The 21,595-nt window shown below is 55.4% G+C and overlaps 7 protein-coding genes across 7 annotated transcripts; 1 reads left to right on the top strand and 6 right to left on the bottom strand.

The window, feature by feature from the left end:
- Positions 1 to 96: 96 nt before the first annotated feature.
- Positions 97 to 1,278, bottom strand: CGCA056_v011115 (uncharacterized protein; the record flags this gene model as incomplete). The annotated part of the gene is made up of 1 exon (XM_037326362.1): positions 97 to 1,278. The coding sequence occupies one exon, from the start codon at positions 1,276 to 1,278 to the stop codon at positions 97 to 99; it is 1,182 nt and encodes a 393-aa protein (XP_037175052.1).
- Positions 1,279 to 3,772: 2,494 nt separating this feature from the next.
- Positions 3,773 to 6,893, top strand: CGCA056_v011114 (Titin-like protein; the record flags this gene model as incomplete). The annotated part of the gene is made up of 4 exons (XM_037326361.1): positions 3,773 to 4,082; positions 4,252 to 5,472; positions 5,524 to 5,565; positions 5,626 to 6,893. 4 exons carry the CDS (start codon positions 3,773 to 3,775, stop codon positions 6,891 to 6,893), a joined length of 2,841 nt encoding a protein of 946 aa, XP_037175053.1.
- Positions 6,894 to 8,187: 1,294 nt separating this feature from the next.
- On the bottom strand, positions 8,188 to 9,231 carry CGCA056_v011113 (Zinc-type alcohol dehydrogenase-like protein; the record flags this gene model as incomplete). Its single annotated transcript, XM_037326360.1, has 1 exon — positions 8,188 to 9,231. One exon carries the CDS (start codon positions 9,229 to 9,231, stop codon positions 8,188 to 8,190), a length of 1,044 nt encoding a protein of 347 aa, XP_037175054.1.
- Positions 9,232 to 10,558: 1,327 nt separating this feature from the next.
- Positions 10,559 to 13,094, bottom strand: CGCA056_v011112 (uncharacterized protein; the record flags this gene model as incomplete). Its single annotated transcript, XM_037326359.1, has 3 exons — positions 10,559 to 12,349; positions 12,409 to 12,724; positions 12,778 to 13,094. The coding sequence occupies 3 exons, from the start codon at positions 13,092 to 13,094 to the stop codon at positions 10,559 to 10,561; spliced, it is 2,424 nt and encodes an 807-aa protein (XP_037175055.1).
- Positions 13,095 to 13,790: 696 nt separating this feature from the next.
- Positions 13,791 to 16,298, bottom strand: CGCA056_v011111 (uncharacterized protein; the record flags this gene model as incomplete). The annotated part of the gene is made up of 3 exons (XM_037326358.1): positions 13,791 to 15,557; positions 15,613 to 15,931; positions 15,988 to 16,298. 3 exons carry the CDS (start codon positions 16,296 to 16,298, stop codon positions 13,791 to 13,793), a joined length of 2,397 nt encoding a protein of 798 aa, XP_037175058.1.
- Positions 16,299 to 17,035: 737 nt separating this feature from the next.
- Positions 17,036 to 18,520, bottom strand: easC-0 (Acyltransferase easC; the record flags this gene model as incomplete). The annotated part of the gene is made up of 1 exon (XM_037326357.1): positions 17,036 to 18,520. One exon carries the CDS (start codon positions 18,518 to 18,520, stop codon positions 17,036 to 17,038), a length of 1,485 nt encoding a protein of 494 aa, XP_037175059.1.
- Positions 18,521 to 19,741: 1,221 nt separating this feature from the next.
- Positions 19,742 to 21,535, bottom strand: CGCA056_v011109 (uncharacterized protein; the record flags this gene model as incomplete). Its single annotated transcript, XM_037326356.1, has 1 exon — positions 19,742 to 21,535. The coding sequence occupies one exon, from the start codon at positions 21,533 to 21,535 to the stop codon at positions 19,742 to 19,744; it is 1,794 nt and encodes a 597-aa protein (XP_037175152.1).
- Between the last annotated feature and the right edge of the window lie 60 nt (positions 21,536 to 21,595).

Below are 21,595 nucleotides of genomic sequence, written 5' to 3'. Positions count from 1 at the left end.
TCGAGTCCGGCTCATGTCACAAGCTAGGCGCCTCGACTCATTGAGTTCTGGCCCAGGTCTTGCGGGACTCCAGGCGTAATCCGTAAAGGAATTCCTTCAGACTGGGTACGCCCGGAGTGCATGTCTAGGACGTTCCTGCCATACCTCCTCTGCAAATTTAGACTGCAGGATACGAAGGACTGACTCGGCTTCATCCGCCCGGCCTAGGCGCGTAAGGTGGCTGACAGCGTCCATGCCCATGCAGATGACCCTCGATCCGAGGTTGTTCGTCGCATAAAGCTGAGCCAGTTTGTCATTTGCCTGCAAGCCCTCAAGAAAGCCAACAGCTCGTTGGTGGCTGGGGTTTACTGGGTGGTGGAGGTCAAGATGTGCGCGGTCAATCTTCAGCGGTCTGTGGATGTGGTTGGCAGTGCCGACGAAAGACTCGAACAAGGCGGCAGACGGCAATGGCCTCTTCCAGGCCTCAACAGTCGACCGCCAGGAAAGAACGTGCCATGGCGCAAGGAGGATGTTGCGTCTCTGAGCGTCCGTCTTCCATGTCTGGTCGGCTCTGAGCATGGCAGAGTAGGCTGTGTCGAGACTCTCGTCGTACATGTTGGACTTGGCCTTAACCAGGTTGGCCACCAACGAACCGACGATGACGCTGTTCGGGTCTTCTGGGCCTTCGCCCCGCACCATCCGCTCTGCCCACGCCCACAGCACTTCTTCCAATCCCTCGGCGACCATAAATTGCGACAGCTCAAAGACAAAAGGCTTGTCTGCCAGGAACTCCAACGTCCGCTCCTGGCCAGACGACCTCAGCCATTGGAGCACCTGTGATCCTGCCATGGAGTCTGCCATGGCGTCGTGGAGTGAGATTACACTGGATTCCAGGATCTGTTTGCGCGTCGCTCGTAAACAGCCAGTTGCGGCCTTCCTCGTCATCATGCCCCTCGCCGCAGCCTCTTCAAATACGTCCATGGGATCTCTCGGCGATGTCAGCGGCAACTTGGCGGGCTTCTCGCTGTTCTTGAAGAGGGGGTTGGAAAGGATCGTTCGAAGATGTCGGTCTGTCGGGCGGTGGTGGGCGTTGTGAGATGTAGGCTTGTTGGCTGTCGTCTGCGAAGCCGATGACTCGGCGGTCTCGGGAGTCCAGCCATGCTCTTTGTCGAGGTTCTGACGGAACGATGTCTTTAGAACATTGAGCAGCTTTTGCGACTCCCGCGTAGAGAGAGGCAGGGGTTGGTGGATAGACGAGATGGCCTTCTTGAAGGAGCTCAGAGGCTTTGTGGTGAACATGGTGGGGTGCTTCGATTCTGGCTTTGCGGATGCGCAGCGTTTCGGCGCTGGTGTCCTTTTCGAGTGGTGTTTAGAATTCCAGCCGTCGAGACTGTCAGTGTCGGAGTCGTCGGGTCGCTGGGGAGGGGTGGACGAGATAGGCGGTGGGTGGTATGTGATGTGCACGAGGCCGGTAGGTTCGGGGTCAGATACGCATCATCGTCTTGCTGTGGAGCGATGTCGGTCGCGGAGGCAGGCACAGTCGTGCCACTAACGGGTCACATGACATTGAAAGTGCGGAGTTCGGCTACTGATACCTGAGGCAGCAGCATCTGAGCTGGCAGTCCAGCCCAGCAAGCCCAGGCTGGATCTGACAGCAGCCCGCCCACGCTGCCACGGCAGAGAAGGAGCTCCCACGTCCGGTACGTACCGAGGCCTGGGGTCAAGACCTCTCACGTTTCTTGGCCAGGGCTGGAAAAGCCTGAGTGGATGGAGACTGTGACGCTGTTTTTCCTGTTTTGTCCCGTGTACATGTCACGAGGCCCAGATCCATGATTCAAAGCACGCGAGGCCAGCCATTGCCAGCGCGTCCAGCCAATGCAACTCCAGATCTGAAATGTACCGGCTACCTCTCGCCAGCTCCCGAGCCCCCCCCCATACGTCGAGAATCGCACGAATCTCCCATCCAGCTTAGGCATTGGCCAGGGTTTGGTGGCACTGGGTGACGAATACAGCCTCGTGCCCGAGAAACGCACCAGGCCTCGGGACATATGACACAAGAGCAGCTGGGGAGGCGCTGGAGCTGCCAGAGTCAATACGGGAGGGAACCGCGAGCTGAGCATGGCATGGCATCAGAATTAAGGGACGACACGACACTACGCGACACGGACGACGCAGCGAGGGTCCAAGTGACAAGCTTGCCTGGAGCTGGGCTGGAAGCAGCGCACAGGCACAGAGAAAGCAAGCTCTTGTTCTCCCGTCTCGGCCGATGCAGCAGACCGGCGGAAGACATCCGTACAGCATTGGAAACAATGGCATTCATGGTTGAATTCAATTGACGGCTGGGCCATCTTCTAGAAGTACTCATCTCCAGTCGCCCGGAGCTTGCAACATTCTTGCTGCCGGTTGCTGTGCATGTTTGCTGCTCTGCTTGTTGTCGCAACCTGAATGATTGTGACGGCTTGACCGATTCCTTTGATCGTTTCCGTCTCTCTGTTGCCGCATTTCGCTAGATGAGACCCTCTTGCTTCAGGATGACCGTGGCGGGTTGCTCCAACTCCTACTCCGAGCTAAGATGGAGCTGAGGCTCCGTTGTCTCTGCGCAAGGCGAAGTAGCCGTAGGACAGACAGAGTGCTCGCTCAACGAATGTCTGAGTCTCTCGCTGTCCCTTTCTGCAAGGTGCGTGACTGTGTCGCCTTCTTACCTCATCCTCCCGCACGGCGAATGGCAGGGCCCAAGGCGAGATTCAGGCAGGCAAGGGAAAGAGCAAGAGTGGAGTGGAGGCCACCCCCAAAAAGTCAGGAACCAGTGAGAAGGTACGGAGGTACCTGCCTTAGGTAGCCAGGCGAGCGACTGCACAATCCAGCATAAGTACGTGCGGCTACTTGCCATCTGGCCTCTCGTCAGTGGCAAAGACAGGTAGCGGTACCTCCACTCAGCCCGTCGATTGAGGCAGTGGATCTGCATAAGCCCGCAAAATGCAAGCCGCGCTAGCCGTATCCGGAGCAAGGGGGGCGTCATTCGCTGCAGGCGGTCGCTCGGGCCCCAAAAACCTTAGCCTGACTGGAGGAGACGACGCTGAGGGAGGAGCAAGCAAAAAAGAAGCAGGAGCATTGGAAAAAAGCATCACCTCGGGCAAGCAACAAGAGAGCGGCAAGTACCTTTTTCCGGGGGCCAGTTGGTTCTCTCCACAGTTTGCAGGGCATCGACCTCGCTGGTGGTCCACTTCCACAGGCCACCTCACCTCGCTGACTACCACTGACGTTGGCCACTGAGCTGCGAAGGTACCGACACCAACCATCAGAGGTGCCTGCCTGCCTGGACCTCCCTTCCCCGGGCATCATCCACCTCACAGTGCTGGCAGCAGCCTGGGCGGAGAAAAAACCTCCCTTTCCAAGCAGACAGCAGCAAAGCTGGTACCGTAGCCCAGTGCACCGCACCACCAGCACCTGTGACCTTGCACCCAGTTGGCTGCTTTGCACAACATTCCACATTCATCCATCATCCACCTCACTTTCTCCCACCTACACCACCACCACCACCAAATCCTCACCTGTCTCGTCTACCGTCAGCCACGACCACGACGTCGTCGTCGAACCCCCCATTTTGCGGCACCTTTTTCTTTTCCGTTTTTTTCTCTTCCTTCTTCACATCGGCCTGAGTTCCGCTGAACTTTCGCCCCCCACCAGAGCTGTCGTGTCGATACCGGCCGGCATTAATTGACTCCCATTTTTCCACTCCTGGAAAAAAAAATCCTCCAACAACCCAACCTCACAAAACAATCACAACCCAGCAATGTCTGAGGTACAGACTCGGACTGCCGCCTCGCGCGGCAGAGGTTCTGGTCGCGGTGGAAGAGGTGGATTCGCCAGTCGAGGTGGCCGCACCCAAGGCAGAACCAATGGCGATAAGTTCGACCACAAGGACACCGACGATGCGACTGCGTTTGAGGACCAAGGCGAGCTCGGCGAGCTGAAGAAGCAATACGGCAGCAAGACCCCTCTTATCAAGGAGCTGTTCCCCGACTGGTCTGAGCAGGACATTCTCTATGCTCTCCAAGAGACAGATGGCGACGAGAACCTCGCCGTCACCCGCATTGCTGAAGGTACGTACGCACCGCCGCCGCTCACTATCATGCGCACACATCACCCCCCCTGCCCCGTCAGGCTGTCATCTTCAGCCTTGCGCAATTGCCCTCGCGCTTATCCGCCTTTCCACCTCGCTGGACCTGCTTTCGCATCTGGTCTTTCTTTGCTAATTTTTCTCGACTCCAGGCACCATCTCCCAATGGGGTGAGGTCACAAAGAAGGCCCCCCGCTCCAAGGCCAAGGAGCCCTCGACTGCCAACCCCATCATCGACTCATCCAATGCCAGACCCGCTAGAGGCGGACGCAACGTGTCGGACGCTGGTCGCGGCCGCGGCAGGAACACTGAAAGAGGAGGCACTCGCGGTGGCCGTGGCAGAGCTTCGGCAGCCACCAATGGTACCCGCCACACCAAGGAGAATGCTCAGCCGTTGTCCGTCCCTACTGAGGAGTCGAACGCATGGAACACTCCCTCCGAGGCAAAGGAGGCCCCCGCCGCCGAGGACCCCTGGGCCCCCAAGGAGACCATCGAGAAGCCTGCCGCCGCTCCCGCTCCTGCTGCTGCACCCGAGGCCGCCAAGCCCGCCGCTCCTATCCCCAAGACGTGGGCCAGCATGCTCCGTCAGTCGACCGCTCCCAAGGCCGCCCCGAAGCCCCCCAAGGAGGAGCCCGCACCTAAGCCTGCCGAACCCATCGAGCCTCTGCCTCCCGTGGCTCCTGCTGAAGAGCCTACACCCGCGCCCGAGCCTGAGCCTGAGCCGCAGCCGGAGCCTATCGCTGAACTCCCCGCCGCCGAACCCGTTCAACGTGAAGAACCAGCTCCTGCAGAAGTACCAACCGTCATTGAACCCGAAGTGGTTTTGCCGCCTTCCAAGGACCAACTCACTGAGACGAATCTTGAACAGGTAGTCGACGAATCGCATCCACCCGCGACTGCTACCGTTGCCAGCACGACCGCCGACTCTTGGGATCCCCGCCAAGCTGCCGCCAGCGCGACCGCGACCCCTCTGTCTGCCTCGCAGCAGCAACACCAGCCCATCCGTCCTGCTGTCCCTACTGCTAACAGCGGCTTTGCTGCTTCAGCCATCAAGGCCACCACCGAGAGGGGCTCTCGTACCCCGAGCTACCAGCGCCGTGTTCTGGACCAGGAGGAGGCTGTGCGCATGCCTGGCAACCGCGAGGTAGACCGCGCTGCTGTCCAGTTCGGTGCCTTCAGCCTTAACGACGAGGATGACATCGATGGCGACCGCGAAGAGCCCGAGACCAGAACTCAGCCCCCCGCCGACTCCCCCGTCGCCCACCCTCGAACCTCTCTCCCCCCCGCTCCCCAACAAGCTCCGGTTCCCGAGGCCATTGGCACCCAGAAGCCCGCTCCTGGCCTGCCCCCCGCGGCCGCCGCTACGCCCACTGGTATTGACATATCGACGACCCCTGTCCCCATTAATGCTAATATCACCGTAGGCCCTGCTAGCGCCGCTCCTCAGCCTCCTGCTTCCAACCAGAGTATGTTTGAGAACATGATAGAATCGCAGCTTCGTTCATCAGTCACTTACACCCAGCCAGCTCCTCAGCCCGCTGCTCAGCAGCAGTCTTACTCGCGCTTCGGCCAGGCTGGCTCTCAGGAGCCCGCTGGCTTCCAACAGAAGCCCACCGATCCCTTCACCCAGTCGAACCCCTCTGCCACCCAGAGCCAATTCGACAGCTTCCCCACCCAATCGCAACAGCAGAGCCAGCAGCCCGGTGGAGCCTTCAGCTCTGCGCCGAGCGAATACTCCAACTACTACACCGCCGACCAACAAAGCCGACCCCCCTACAACTACTACAACCAGCCTTACGGCCAGCAAGGTGCCCAGGGTCACCAGGACAGCCTCTCCTCCCAGCAGCAGAGAGGTTTCGGAGGCTACAATGCATCGCAGCAGGCTGATAACCTCAGCCAATACCCCCAGAGCGGCGGCGTCCAGAACCAGTCTCGCTACGGAGGTGTCACCAGCGATGCCCAGAACAGCGGCCACACCACCCCGAACCCCACGGCTCAGAGCCAACAGCAGGCCAGCCAGGCTTCCCAGCCTCAGTCTCACGGCCAGCAGGGCTACCCTTACAACAGCCACCCCTACTACAACAACGCTTACTACTCCAACTACATGAACTACGGCCACTACGGCCAGCAGGGATACGGCGGCGCCCCTTACGGCAAGGGCTACGGCCACCCCTACGGAATGTCGCCCCAGGGCCCTTACGACCACGCTTCCTCTCCTGCCGGTGGATTCGGCCAGTCGTCTCTGCACCGTGCGGATAGCGGTCTGGCCTCTGGTCTGGGCAGCGATTTCGGTGCCCGCGCTGGCTCTGCTCAGTCTGGTAACCAGCCTGGTCTGGCTGGCGCCAGCGGCTTTGGCGGCATGCAGGACAGCTTCGGCGGCCGAGGCTCTTCCTTCCAGTCACCTGGTGGACAAGGCTTTAACAGCACCGCGCAGTCTAACGCTGCCTCCGCCGGTGATGACTTGAAGCCCTTCGGTGACAGCAAGCCCGGCTCCGGCCCTTCACCTTCGCTCGGCGGCGCTCGTCCTGGTTCGGCCACCAACAACACCCCCGGTCAGTCTGGTCTGCCTCCTCCTCAGTCCGCCTCCCAGATGGGCGGCTACGGAGGCTACCCCAGCCACCTCCAGGGCCACAACCTCCACGGAAACAGTGGCTACGGCATGGGCGGTGCCACCAGTGGACAGCACGGCAGCGCTGCTCCGTTTGGATCCTACGGCCAGGGCGGCTACGGCAGTGGATACTACGGCAGCAACAACCAGCAGGCGCGCGGCGGCTGGGGCGGAAACTACCACTAGAGAGGTAGTGGTCGTCGGCCAACTCAGTCGCACACTGGTCCCTCAGGTCCCCAGCGATGGGATTGAGTGGCCGTGACCTGGGTGCCCCGGCACGTTGTGATTTGCGGTTTTGTCGGCAAACGAATCTCTTTGGGCCCGTGGACGGTTTTACTGCGGGCGGCAAGGATAATTCATGCATTCTCTCTCTCTACAGGGAAAACTTTCTTCTCTCTACTCATTACTCTGTGTATGGTCTTTGAGCGTGTGTACGATCTATCAAAAAAGAATCAGGGAGGGGAAACACTTTCGGATGGTCACCGGCCGCAACGGAACTGTGTTTTTTGTTTTCTTTTTCGCAATGGGGAGGTCTAATCAGGCTTGCTCGAAGAATGATCGCCGGTGGCGGATGGCATACGGCCTTGAAAACGCTTATTGACAGACGACGGATTTGGACTCGGCGGGAGGTTGGTCGTTGCCCAATGGAGGGCTGATATTGAGATTGAACTCCTTGGAAAAGGGAGGTAGTAGCCAATAAAGAATTTGGCAACACGATGTGTACAATGTGAATGATTTGATGCTTGATGAACCTGTCTCCAATCTTGGCTCCTGGTTTTGATTTCTAGCAGTCGGTCTCGAGCCTTTCTGTGTCTGGCTCTTGCCGGTCCCCTCTCCTTTACCCAGCATTTCAATCAATTGCTACGAATGTAACCCGTTGAAGCAGCGCTGGGGCAATCTCACCGCCAGGATCACGACATCACATGCAAATCTACGCCGTACATGGAAAAAGCAAAACGGTGTCTCGGAGATGTAGACTTAGATCATGCGATTCTCCCTGGCTTTCGTGTGGCGTATCGGAGCAAAACGTGCCCAACGGTGGCCGTTTGCCTTAGATCGAGCTGTCAGCGAGAAATGTCTCGAGACAGACGTTTGACAGGGCCGAAATCCTGCTGTCAGTCGGAGGATGAGATGAACCAGTAGAGTGACGGGCTGGCTCGTGCTTTATCGGAAGCAAGCGCGAGGGGGAGGGATTGAGTCGTCGTCGTCGCCGGCTTGCTCCGGGTCCCTCCGGCGGCGTGCCTACATTAGCGCTGACGGCCAAGCCAACTCAATTCACATTCCCAACATGGCAAAATGGGCAGCTTCTTGTAAATCTCACATTGTTGTTTTATGATAACTTTTTAATTTCAACGTAGATATATCGTGAATACGATGGCAATCCCAATCGCGAAGCAAAACAACGCCAGAAGCCCTATTCCCAAGCATCCATCTCACCCATTTTCTTTCCTTCACATAACATCACACATGGAAAACATGCTCACGCCTTCGTGGATACCCTCACGACAATCTTACCCGCCGCCCTGCCCTCCTTCAGCTTCTCATACGCCTTCACCGCATCCTTAAACTCGAACGCCGAGTCGATGACGCTCTTGACCTTGCCCTCCGCCATCCACGCCGCGATCTGCGCCAGGTCCGGGTGCGAGTTCTTCGTCATGAACGCCTCGAAGCGGTGCTTGGCGCCGCCCAGGAACCCGGGGAGGAACATGCTCGGCACGAGCGACTTGACCTGCGCGAAGGAGACGGCGCCGCCGACGAACTTGAAGCGGCCGTCGGGGAGCAGGAAGTCGTCGGCGGCTTTGTACAGGTTCGGCGGGGCGTTGCCGACGTTGTCGACGACGAGGGCGAAGACCTTGCCCTGGGCCTTGAGGGCGGCGACGACGTTGGCGGTCTTGTAATCGATGACCTCGTCGGCGCCGAGGGACTTGCACAGCGGGATCTTGGGCGTCGAGCAGGAGACAGTGACGTGGCAGCCAAGGGCCTTTGCGATCTGGATGCCGTAGGTTCCCGTCCCGCCGGAGCCGCCGTTGATGAAGACCTTGTCGCCGCGCTGGACGTAGGGGGCGATGGTCTGGTAGGCGGTCAGGGCGGCGGTGCCGACGGCGGCGGCCTGGTCGAAGTCTGGCGCGCCGGAGGCGGTGGGCAGGCGGGCGCAGCCGTCGCGCTCGGCGAGGATGTACTCGGACAGCGTGCCCTGGGCGCCGAGGGGGTCGAGGCGGCCGAGGACGGGGTCGCCGGGCTGGATGTCGGTGATGTCGGAGCCGACGGCGACGGCGGTGCCGGCGAAGTCCATGCCCGGGGACTTGGGGAAGGAGATCATGGCCTTGGCGACGAGGCCGAGGTCGGGGAATTTGTAGTCGGCGGGGTTGATGCCGGCGGCGGCGACGCGGACAAGGACCTGCGAGGGCTTGAGGTCGGTGGCGGACGGGGTGGGCACGGTGGTGAGGGCGAGGGACTGGATGAAGGTGCCGGGGGCGGGGATCTGCCAGCGGCGCATCTCGGCGGGGGGTGCTGGTGAGGCCATGTTTGTGGGTGTCTGGTGGTTGTGGTTCTTGGGAGATTGTGGATGAGGAAGATGGTGGAGATGAGGTTGAATGAGGTTGAGTGAGTGAGGTTGAGATTAAGCTTGGCTGAGTGACGTCTGAAAGCTGGCCGGCTGAGCCCCGGGTTGGCTGGGCAGGGTCATGATATAAAGTTTGGTGGTGAAAGTGGGGTGACGGAATGCGGGACCCCTCCTCACTCCTTCTCTCCTCCTTTTTCCGCCCCTGGACCTTATCTCACTCACCTCGGTCTGTCTGATGAATCAACATTATGCTTGGTCAACGGTGGCATGATTTCATACAGCATTCAGCTAGCCCTTAACACCTGTCCGACGTCTGCATTGCTAATTCCACAAAAGGTTCAAAATACATCTGACCAGCGCCTTTTGCGAGGCACTGCAGACTGAGACCTCCCACCGGTGAGGCACGCAAAATTGCGTCACCGACTTGGCTTGCCCCGATCCGGCTCCTTGCGCCGATGAAAACTACAAAAAAAAAAAAGCCAGCGCACGCGGGATACGCGGGCTTTGGTGGTGCTCCCAATCCCGTGTTTGTGGGTATCCTTTTTCGTCCCTGGCCCATTGAATAGCGCCGTCTGCCGATTAGCTTGGAGCTCTTTTTTTGGCGGGCTTTTGGTAGCTCGGCCAACACATTGTGAATTTTTTTTTAATTTTTTTTTCAGATCCCCCTGTTTTCCTATGCTAGAGCGGCTGTTTTATCTTATATGCTTGCTTTCGTCGCGGCTGTCGTGGTCGCTACTACCGTTGCTCGTACTATTATCATTTTTGTTACTATCACCGTCGTCGTCTATCATTGTCGTCTACTATCATCTTCCTCGTCAAAGTCACCAAGTACATTCAATCACAGGAAAATTAAGCGGTCTCTAAGTCCCCTTGCCCCTCCCAATGGAACTCAATGAGGCACGTGAGGAAACGAATGGAATCCGACCTGTTTTTAAGCACGTTTCGTAATATCTTTCTGGAGTTCTACCGCCTCCAACGCCCGCCCGTCTTCGATTAAGCAGGAAATTCATCGCCAGACCAGCATTACTTCGTGGGGAATATTTGTGCGCCGGGTCTATACTTTGACTTATGAAGAAAACGCGAGATCAGAGATGAGAAAGGAAAAGAAAAAAAGCTACAGCTTTCGTCCAGAACCGGATCATCATGTAGACTCCAGACAACAGCGAAGAACTGTGCCATGTCGCCAGCATCCCTCGTTTCTGGTCCTTTCCGTCCTTGTCCATTTAACACCCAATTATGTAAAGTAGACATACATCAACCCAACAAGCCTTTCAACTGATCACACCTCTCACGCAAGATCCCAAAGAAATCTCCCCAGCTTCGCATCTTCTGGCTGTCTGCCCTCTTGCATATCGTTAAACATCTTCGCGGCACCCAGGAGCAGCGGATGTCTCGCCAAACGCCTTTTCTCCTTCGTGGTGCCGCCAAAGTTCAGGTCGATCAGCTCCAACGTGTCTTCAACAGCAAAACGACCGAGAACCAGCCCATGCTTCATTTCGTTCATCCATACCCGCTGTTTCCGGTAGGCAGGTTCCAACTCAGGCCGCGCCAGTCTGCCGAAGCCACTCAGCATTTCGGCGTGCGCCTGAAACAGCTTCAGCATGTTGAGCCGCGAAAGGGGGGTTTCTGCGGAAAGCTCTCCCGTCAGCAGTGCTCTAGCTTTGGCTGTGTACCCAGAAAGCTTGGTGGTTGCATGCTCTCGGAGGGCCTGTTCAATTTTGTGTCTATATGCCGTCGACGTGCCCTCCGTGCATTCAAGGCATGGGCAGACTAATGGGACGGGCCTGTTGTAGACCTTCGTGAAAAAAATGGGATCCTGAGAGTGCAGGTCAGAATGATGTTCGGTAAGCGAAATCCAGCAGCTATATGGCTCGGCCTCCGAGAAGGTCACTCCTCGTTCAAGTCTGGTGGCTGCTCCATCTTTTACAATGTCCGTTGTGCCGCTCTGATATACGGCGAGGAGGAAGACAGAGAGAAATCCGCTCATTGGCATGTTCCCTTTGAATACTGGCCAGACGAACATCTCGCAAAGTTTCTCCAGCTCGTAGTTCTTCGGAATGGAAAGCTCCTTGATATTCAAGCGGCGCATGGCGTTGTATAGGTGCAATATCGACTGGAAAACGGCATACCGCTTGCATATGCTCAAGCCAATGTTATTCGCGGTGGTGAGAAACTCCAACATGTGGCAGCCCATAGTCCATGGGGACTCGTAGTAGAGACCGGACTTGGTTTCCATGATGTAGTAATGAATGGCCGTAGACAGGCCGCGGACTCGGTCAACGACGTCTGGGCAATGTTCCAGAAGGTCCGTGTCTGGCTTGAACTGCGCAAGGCAATCCCGCACATGCAACGCAAGTTCGAGAGTCGCGACTCGGCATTGAGTGCCGCCGAGACGGCCACCATGTGTCGATGCCGCGTCTGCGGTCAGCATGAAGAGGTCCATTGTCGTGACAAGGAATATTGATGGTTTTCGCGGATTTTCTTCCTGAAGGAAGAATCGTTGAGCAACATCGAAGAAGGCCTCGCAGATCTTGATGCCCCTGTGATAGTCCAGTCTCAGGCGTTCCGCGCGGGCAACGGCTCTCGCAGAATGCCCACGCAGTGGTAACGAGACCCTGGCTGACTCTAGGGCTTCGTGAATTCGGTTTCGGTATGAATCTGGGAATGATGGCGGTTCGCTAACGATGTTTGTATTGGTGATGTTGTACGTGAACCTCTCTCCACTGCCCCATGGTCGGCCGTCGATCTGAGGTGCACGAAATCCGCCAATTCTCTGACCGTATTCCCCGATGGCTTTGGCTGTCTTGAACAGTCTGATAGCGGACTGGAGACATTCGTCCGGGTCCTGCTCGTCGTCAAGTTTCCGGACCGAAGAGCGTACCATTTGACAACTGTTGCACCGACAGTTGTACGCCTGCATGAGACAGAACTTATTGAGATATTCTTGCGGCATGTGATCTCGGTCTGACATATCATAGACGGCAAGACTGGTCAGCCAGGCGGCGAAGACGATGGGGACATCGCCTCTGGCCGCCTCTGCCCAGATCTGCTGAAGCTGGGCGCGCATCTTATTCATTTCCTACACACATTGACGGTCAGATGCGAGATTCTCACCACGTAGGGCTTGACGGATCTTACGATGAGGAACCACGCCGAGTCAATCATTTGCGTCATTTCGTCGTCTTCTAGGTCGAATTCTATCGGGCCCATGGGCTGAGCTTGAGGCTGCGCCGCTTGAGTTGGAGCAGAGCCAGGTGAAGACGCATCGCCGCTGCTGCTGCTCTCAGAGCCGCTACGCGGGGAGCCATGAGACGATTCCGCCGATTCATCTACGTGAAGAACCTGAAAAGCATTGTTCCACAAGGTTTGCTGGGCGTCCGCAGCGTAGTCGACGAAAATGACATCTGCCGACTGCGACTCAAGAGGCTTCAAAATCCGATGTATGTCTCGGAGTCTGAGGTGTGTCAGGAAGAGAACCATTGATCGATGAGCTTTCATGTAACATACGTCCGGATAATATGTTTGTGCCCCGCTTCAGCGTCGTCGTACATCTGGAAGACCATAGTCCTGTCTCGGATAGCGTCGTCAAGAGAGCTGATGATGGACTTTGGTACATCAGTTCTTGCCTCCTCTACCTTTTTTGCGACCCAGACCATTTGAGCGGTGTTTTTGAATGTGCTGGCGTTGCTGGCCTCATCGGGTACTATGGTGTGGTATTGACACCATAGCCAACGCAAGAAACAATTTGTCGCAGCTTTGTAAGAATCGCGGAGTTGTCGCAGATCCGGCGGGTGATAATCCAAGTCCATGGCTGATGAATCCATGGTCGACGAGGATCCGGTTCATCGATGGCTCGGACATTTTCAGAGCACTCCATCATCGATGCGGAAGGCTGCCTTAATACAAGTTTGGCTACTTGCAAGGAGTGGGAGGCATGAGTTGAGAGGTTCTATTCTGAGTTGCGCACAAGCCGCCCTCATTGTTTGCCGAAGTGTTTGTTTTATCAATACGTGGCAAGGATATCAGGTCCAAGGAATAAATTTTCTTTGGGCAGGATAAAATCGGTTACTTCATTCAACGCGCTCCACTCTCTCATCTGCATGAATGAAATTGGAGCCTGGCTGAACTTGGTGTAACGCACACTACGGAAGTCGTCGCGAAGTCCCTGGCTGGATGGGCCGTGGTGAACTCAAAGCATCCAGGGAGGGAAAATGAAGGCAAGGATTATTCGCTTTGACACCTGGGCGGATAAAACTTCTTCTGGATTGCTTCCGTCACTGTTGCTGTCTTTGCTGCGATTGTCACTAACTGTCGCCATCGTCCTTCTGATTCTCGCTCGTCATCCGCCTTCTTTCTGATTCTTGTACTCATTCTGGCAGCTCTCTCCACAGTCAATGTCTCTCTTCTTGATTCACCTGTTCAAATTTCAACGATCGGCATTACTCTCATGATCTGATGTCTGTGTCTCAAAGCAATCCTGGACATTGCCTCATTGCGACGAACACTACACCGGCCCAACATCAAATATTCCACATAAATTCCTCCAAAGTTACATCTGTCCTTTCCAACGACTTGAAAACACTCACAGCATGCTTAAACAACGGTTTCTTGGCCAGACGCTCCCTGTCGCGTCTTGTATCACCAGGCATAGCGTCGAGGATTTCCATAAGATCCTCGGCGGCAAATCTTGAAATTGAGAGACCTTTGTCCATCCAGTCCTTCCACAACCCTTGCTCTTTGTATTTGTTCTGAACCACCGGGATAGCGAGGCTACCAAAACTTTCCAGTATCGCCGCACAGGACCTAAACAGCGCGAAGAAGTTGACGCGCGCGATTGGAGCTGGTCCCTGAACCTCCGTCAACACCGCCTCTCGGCTCTTGCAAGCGTACCCGTACCATGTATCCTTGCGCAGGAGGTCACGGGCTTTCTTGACCTTTTGGAGATTGGCTTGCACTTGCGCAGCACGTTTGCCCTCGCATCTTTTGCATGGACAGAGTGCGACAGGCTTCTCGGTCTTGTACAACTTGCACAGGAATTCCCCATTCCTCTGGTGGTTGGTGTAGTGTTGGTTACAGAGTCCCCAGTAGGGTGCTTCGATAGATGGTGTGAGCAGGTCAAGTCCGCGTTCAAGCTGGAATTTCCCGGAGTGCTTGACCCAGTGACTGTTGAAAACTGCCAAACGAAAAGACGATAGGAACTTGAGTTTCGGGACGGTCCCCAGGAAGACCTCTTGAAGAAACATGCCGGATAGTTCTTCTAGCACGGGAATCTGCGGTATCTGGAATTCGTCGAAGCCTCTGATCCGCAATGCGTTGTAGAGGTGTAGCGTCGTTCTGAGAACGGCCCAGTACCTGCAGACCTCTCCTCCGACCCTGATAGCTGCCGTGAGCATGTCCAACATGTGACAACCCACGGTCCAAGGAGATTCGTGGTAAATACCGGACTGTTCATCGCTTCCATATATGTTCAGGCCTAAGCGTAGGGTTTCAAGACCCATGCTGCTATCTGGGTGGCACTGTTTGACAGTCTCCAAAACGGGTTCGGTCGCGCGGTACATGTCCATGGCGAAACGAAGGCCTTGGGCACGACAGGCGCTGCCCCTCAAACCGCCGTATTGCATGGTCGTCTTTTCAACCAGAAGAAACATGCTCATCACTACCACCAATTCTCCATGTACAACGCGTGTGTTCTGGAGCAGGAACGACTGCCCGAAATCGAACAAGGCCTCGCAGATATCGACGAATCCCTTGAGGAAATTTCCCTTGATCATCTCCACAACAGTGATTCCGCGTTTTAGCGGGTCCAGTCGGTTGTTGATGGCATCCATTAGGTCGCGAACTATTCGTTGATTTTCCGTTGAAAGGAAGTTTTCCAGGTGAGGGATTTCAGACGAGGGTGGAGTGCGAAACTGGTCCGGGCAGTTCAGTAAATTGCAGATCGCGGGTCGCCCGTGAACTTCAGGGGGCCGGTAGCTCTCCCCTAAGTTTCGCCCATAGTCGTTGATGATACTAGCAATCATCCAAAGCCTCCGCGCAAGCTTGACGTAAACGTCCGCATTCGACGAGTTCGTCCTGAATTGGATGAAGTTACGAATGCGGTTGCATTGTCGGCAAGTACAGTTGTGCTCGGAGAAGAAGCATAAGGCGGAACAATCCACCCTCGGTGTTTTATAGCAGTTCAAGTACGCAACGCAGTTGGACTGGAAAGCTGCGGCCAGAAGAGGAATCTTGCCCTCGCCTGCTGCTTTCCAGGTTTCCTCGAGGTGGGCATGAAACTGATGCATATCCTAGATTATTGTGAGCTATACTGGAAATGGAAAGGAGGGCATGAGTGAGGTTTACCACCAGGAAATGGGCCGCATGGTACGCCACACCTATATCGTCATCTTCCAAGATGAACTCTTCAGGTTTCTTTGGTTCAGTCTTGGACTCTGGTTTGTTTGGAGTAGACGGAGTTGGAGCAGTCGGCGAGGCCATGTCGCTCGCTCGCGGTGGTGAAGCGTGTGGAGAGATGTTCAGACCTTCTATCAAGGCAGCAAACGGGTTGGGTTGTTGCTCCAATATACCACGAGGCCTTTCATCTTCTTGACGGCCCAAGTAGTCTTCGAAAGGTACGTTTTGTGCCTCCAGGGGCTCCAAGATGGCCAACGTCTGTTCAAGCCTGCATATGGCGCCGATTAGCAGGACTTCCTTTATACGCGAACACCTGGAACGTACCTCCTAATGAATTGGCGATGCCCGCGATTGGCTTTCCCAGCGTCTCCATAAAATTGGCCAACACTCTTGCGATGTCGAATGGCGTCGCGTAGAGCCCCAAGAACGGAGCCCGGAACAGGTCGACCCGCGTTGTAGACGGTATGGGAAACTTCGATAATCTTACTCGTGGTTCGGAAAGGCTCCACACCTGCAGCGGATCGAGGATCTGCTTGGTGGTAAGCGCACCAGAGCCATCGCAGGAAGCAGTTGGTCGAGCTTTTGTAGATCGTGAAGAGGTAGCTGACTTTGGTCATGTCCAGAGTAGTCTCCATCTTGTGCTTGCAATGCCAGTTGGTTCCCAGAGATCATAGGAGCAGCAGTACAACGACCTGGGATTGGATTCTTATGAAATCCGCAGGAGTCGAAAAAATGACATCTGTATTTATGACACTCGAGATTCGGGAGGACTTATTCTTTTTTCTTTTTGTTCTATTTTTCGACGTCAGAGAGGATTTATTCATCTTGTTTCTATTTTGACTCCTTGTGAAACGGATGTAAGTTCTTGTTCGTTTGAGTGTTTGTGGAACCGACAACGACAGTCAAGGAGTTGGCTACAATGGCCATTCATCAGTTCGAGTCCAAGCCGTCTATCAATGAGTGTCCACCCATTCGAAGCAGAGTACAACTGTCTTGGCCTAGAATGCCTTCTCCCTAAGGTACAGTTCATAGATGTTGATTTCCGGACACGTACAGGCAACAAAGACAGTAATGTGGAGGACAGGAGCTAGAGACGCCAGGGACGACAGGGTACAACCATAGGGACGATGCGAATAATAGGGTTAATATTAGATGCAACAGGTGAGATATTGCAGAGCATCGTGGAGAGCAGATGAGAAGCTTACATGTAGCGGTCTATGTGTTGATTAATGCGCAATTTATCACAAACACCCCTTTGTATTGTGTCTAATAGCAAAGATGCAAAAGCACCTGGGTATCTTTTCCTAAGTGTCCTTGCCATGCAGACGCCTTTCGCCAAAACACCACACCAATGACCCAACGACATTACCATCTAAACCCGCGGGCACCAATCCTGCGTCCACTGACCAAGCTCCTTCTCGCTGCAGACACGATCCATATCATCCTCCCTAAGCGCCAGGAGTACGTCCCACGGTGCGTCTCCCTTCGTGATTCCGCGTCTCTGCATGATGTTCATACTTCCATCGTTGGCAGAGTACGTCTTGCGCACAAAGTCCGCCTTCCCACCAGTGCCAGGGATGCGAAAGTCGACGTCGGCGCCCATGTGAACCCAGACGCTGCAACCCAAGCCCGCGTGATCAGGCTGGTTCGCCTTGCGGAAAGCCGCGCCCTCCATCGTGGGGTCCTCGAGAGATGCGGCGAGGGCAATGCGAGAGGGGATGTAGTCGGGCTGCTTGACCTTCTCGACCGCTTGTCTGATCAGCCACGCCGCCTCGAAGATGGCAGGGCGTGCGTCGCTGGGGAGCTCGCCGTTGTGCTGAAGTTGCGTGAGGTTGCCGACCTGGTCGCCAGCCATGGTTTGGGTGTATATGTTGCCCCAGGCTGTAGCAGGGAAGGCCGGAGAGAGGCGAGGGCGCGCGTCGGCTGCGGTGGTACAGTTGGTGTCATCGGAGGGCGACAGATGGGGAAGGCGCGACCGAGTGACGTGGACCCAGACCACGGCGGAGAGGGTGTCGGCCATGGAGACGAAGGCAGTGCTACCGTAGGTCTCGCGGAGGTACTGGATCGCCTTGGTCTGGAGATTCTTCAGGATTGCGTTGTTGAAGCTGAAGATTTTGCAGACCGCGTGTGGGACCTTGGTCTTTGTGGAAGAGGCGGAAGAGTTCTCTTTGTCGGCGAAATCATACTCTGGGAACTCAGCACCTTTGATGTCGGTGTTCTCGTACACAGACAAGCTGGGTCTGGCTTTGAGCTCCGTGAGCCAAGTTGGCTGCATCTCAATGGCTGGTTCAGGGAGCGAGCAGGACTTCATCGACTCCTCTTGCGCGATTTTGCCGAAGTACTCGAGGAAAGTCTTGATGAAACATCCGTCAAAGATGCCGTGGTGCGTCGAGAAGCACACAAAGAGGCCACCGCCAGTCATCTCGGTGACCTTGAGAGTGACAGGAGGGCAAGATTCTCCAGGCCTGGGATGGTTTGGCGAGAGGGACAGGACGTCCTTGTCCATCGCAATGGGGGGCATTCCGAGAGCCACAAGCTCCTCGTAAGTGTAGCCTCCGAGCTGGCTGATACGCTCGCAACCGAAGAGATCAGGGCGTCGGGTGAGATCCAAGGCCTTGTCGTCCAGGGTGTAGGCCAGCTCGAGGCGGTTTCGGCCCACCGCGGCGGGGCGAATCTGGCCAGCCAGAAACGGCCAGCGGGCGAGGGCCTTGTGGAAGCATTCTTGAAGGTGCTCCTGGGTGGTGACAGATTCGTATCCATCGCTAGTGTTGAGCGCGAAGATCGATCTCACGTAGATCCTCGGAGCGATCTGGTCGAGAGGGGAGAGGGGGAGGAGGTTCAACGAAGTGAAGCGCATCTTGTCCGAAGCTTCGTTTGTGGTAGGATGGGATTGATTTCCAGAGTAGACGATGAGGGGAGAAGGGATGCGGGGAGAATCTCGTGGCCGAGGAGAATCTTGGAAGATTTTGGGAGGGCGATAGTTGTCCAAGAAAAGGGTGGTGAAGGTGGGGGGAAAGTTGTACTGGTGAATGAGGTGAGCAGCTTTTGCGCTCTGGGTGAATGTGAGAATCAGCTGGCACCCCTCTCGGTGAACGACCAGAGCAGGAGCGCACCTGCCCTGAAGGAGCTCTCTCCAAGACGAGGGCGTGGTGACCCGGGTCGTCGACATACCGCCAGGCTTTCAGAAGCCGAGAGACGAGAGACGTTCCAGGAAGAGATCATTGATCGCGGCAGATCCCTGTCTGCGAAGCTGAATGCGAGGGTCGGACTGATGAGGTCGAAGAAAGTGTGAGTTACGGTCTTCGGCCTGCAACACCTCAATATCCGCTTGGCCAAAGATGGCTGGGGTTGACGATCTCCTTGTGATCATTTCCATGGTTTCTATCGTGAGACCTGAAGACTTAGTTGGTAATTGTCGGCTGAGGTGTTGTGACGATAATCTGAATCGGAGACGGAAGGGGTATGTGCGTGTGTGTGTTCGTAGCTGGGGAGAAATTGGTTGAGAAATGAACACTTCCGAAGGGGAAGATGATGGCTAGTAATATCTAGTCAACATGATATCTCCGGAACGCTGTTTGGCATCAAGGTTGATGTCTTGAGTTCGTTGGTAGGTACCATTTCGGTGCATCGCACCAAAGAGGCAGACAACTTTGATTCTGAACAGCCAGGCCTTAAATCGGCAGGTTTCGTAGACTGACTTCACAAGGTGAATGTTCAGCAAAAGTCCCCTAATAACCATTTTAATGGTTCTCAAAACTTCGTTGATTGTTGTCTGAAGTATGACGGGTTCACCATCTATCTCACAACGATGTGTTATGGATTTCCATTGAACCGCCTGTTTTGCCTATGCCACCCGACATCAACAACTATTGTTGTGGGGTCATGCATACTCTGCTTTACTGTCGTCGTATCTGCGATGGTTGACATTGGCATCGTTGTTCTTCCTTCACGATTGCAATCTTGTTGAATGTGGAGTCAATTGAAGGTTAGAACAATCAATTCTCTTGAGTAGCAGAGGTCTGATGTGGGCGGGTAGAGCCCTCCTATGTACACGAACCACCCCTATTCCGATCTTCATTCATTCAGAGTCATCCATCACCGCAATGTCGTCACAACAGCGACAGGCAGACCAAGACTCGCCCGTCTGGAGAAGGTGAAACTCGCAATCAAAATGTTGCTGGTCCTCGTAGCCCTCGTAGCACTCCTCGAAACCCGTTGGCTCACCCCACTTCGTGTGGTCGCACCACTTCCATGATTCGGTCCATCCGCAAGCCACGTATCTGGACCCTGCCGTTGCTCCTGGGATGATAGTAAGAGGCTCGCATCCTCTCATGTCTCTGCCGCTGCCATTCAGGCTTTCGTCGCTTTCATGCCAGTCCCGTCGTACTTGATGAATGAATTGGACTCCCGCCTCTTGAAGAACAGCGCGAGATTCGCGAATCCACTCAAAGGTATGCGTCCTGTCATAGCTCACCCGATGCAGTAAGGAGAGGCTTAATGTTTGAAGACAGGGGAACGAGCCATGCCTGACGCTATGGGCCAGGGACGCGAGGTTACCTCCCATGTTGAAGAAGGTGTATAGAATCTGAAAGTGCTTGATGTTCGGCGGAAGGAACCAAAGAATACTACTAGAGGGCTGAGAAGGACGGTACAATGACTGTTGGTCGAGGGTTAGATCTTGCAAGACTTCGAAGTCTTCGAAAGACGCGATTGGATCGTAGGCCAGTCTCTCCTGAAGTGCAAAACTACACTGGTCGTCGTCCTCAAGAATGCATCGGAGATCTTGGTTGCCTGTACTTGGGATTCGGACAAAGCAAAGTCTTCGCAGCGTTGCCTTCACCTGCTTCAAAGCCGCGTTGTAATCTGATGGATACCAGTCCCAAACAGGATTTGGGAAGTAGTACTCCAAGTCCTCGAGTGCCGAGCAGTTTGAAAGAAGAACCTCCAGCGAGTCTGGGTCGAGCCCAACTATAAAGAGCTTCTTCAGATTAGCCATTGGATTCTGGTTGGCGAGTGGAATCCTGCCCGAGTCCGGGGCAAAGTCGATGTACAGCTCCTCCACGTCAGAAGCAAACGATCGTAATTTGAGCCATTCCGGCATGTGAGCTCCGCCGTAGCCCCCGCCTCTCAGAAGCATCCTCTTGAGCCGTGGCAGTTTGAAACCCGACACAACACATGGGCATCTGTCGCCGTCGACAATTACGAACAACGACTCCAGACTTTCTGCGGTTTTCACTATTGTGATCGCTTGAAGCCAGCAACGCAAGGCATCCCGATTATGGAAGCAAGTACTAAACCAATCCAGCTCTGTAGATGCCTCCATCGCTGTACTAGACGTCGCAGTCGCCATCATAGTCGTCGTCGTCGCCGTTGTTTGAGCACCCGGCATCCAAACTTCCCTCCTGCCACAGCTGCACATAGAAGTGTCCTCCAGCGGCCCAGGAAGCTGTCCGGTCTGCACCACATGGCTTTTGAGGAGGGTGTAGAGTTCGCGGGTGATGGGCATGCTTTGATCATTGTGAACGAGTTGTAGAGATCGGACCATCCGGTTCAGGCGAGGGCGCTCGATAATGGTGCGCAGGAATAATGCAAGTTTGTCATCATCTGGCATTCGCCGCGGCATGCTGTGTCTTTCGATTCCGTTGTCCACAACCGGAGCCAGATTTCCAGTTGCGTAGTAGTGGTAGAGCACTGGCTGCCCTAGGCTGAGCAAGGCGCGGCTGGTGCGACACAACTTTGCCAAGGCGCGCTTGTCTTCGATGGATTCCTCCTCATCGGCATTCACGAAGTGCGTCGGGTTTCGGCAGTGGTAGCAGAGCTGCTCGCAAATCTGGTTGAGGATCTCAGCCGGGAGATCGAGCAGGTTCGTCATGATGAATTTGGTGGCCTAACAAGGACGTGTCGATGTACGAAACAAAGGAAAAAGGGAAGC

The sequence above is a fragment of the Colletotrichum aenigma genome (assembly GCF_013390185.1).
Source record: "Colletotrichum aenigma strain Cg56 chromosome Unknown KSG_Cg56_contig07, whole genome shotgun sequence".
Classification (NCBI taxonomy): Eukaryota; Fungi; Ascomycota; class Sordariomycetes; order Glomerellales; family Glomerellaceae; genus Colletotrichum; species Colletotrichum aenigma.
The sequence above is the reverse complement of the archived record's forward strand: the minus strand, read 5'-3'. Positions and strand labels throughout refer to the sequence as shown.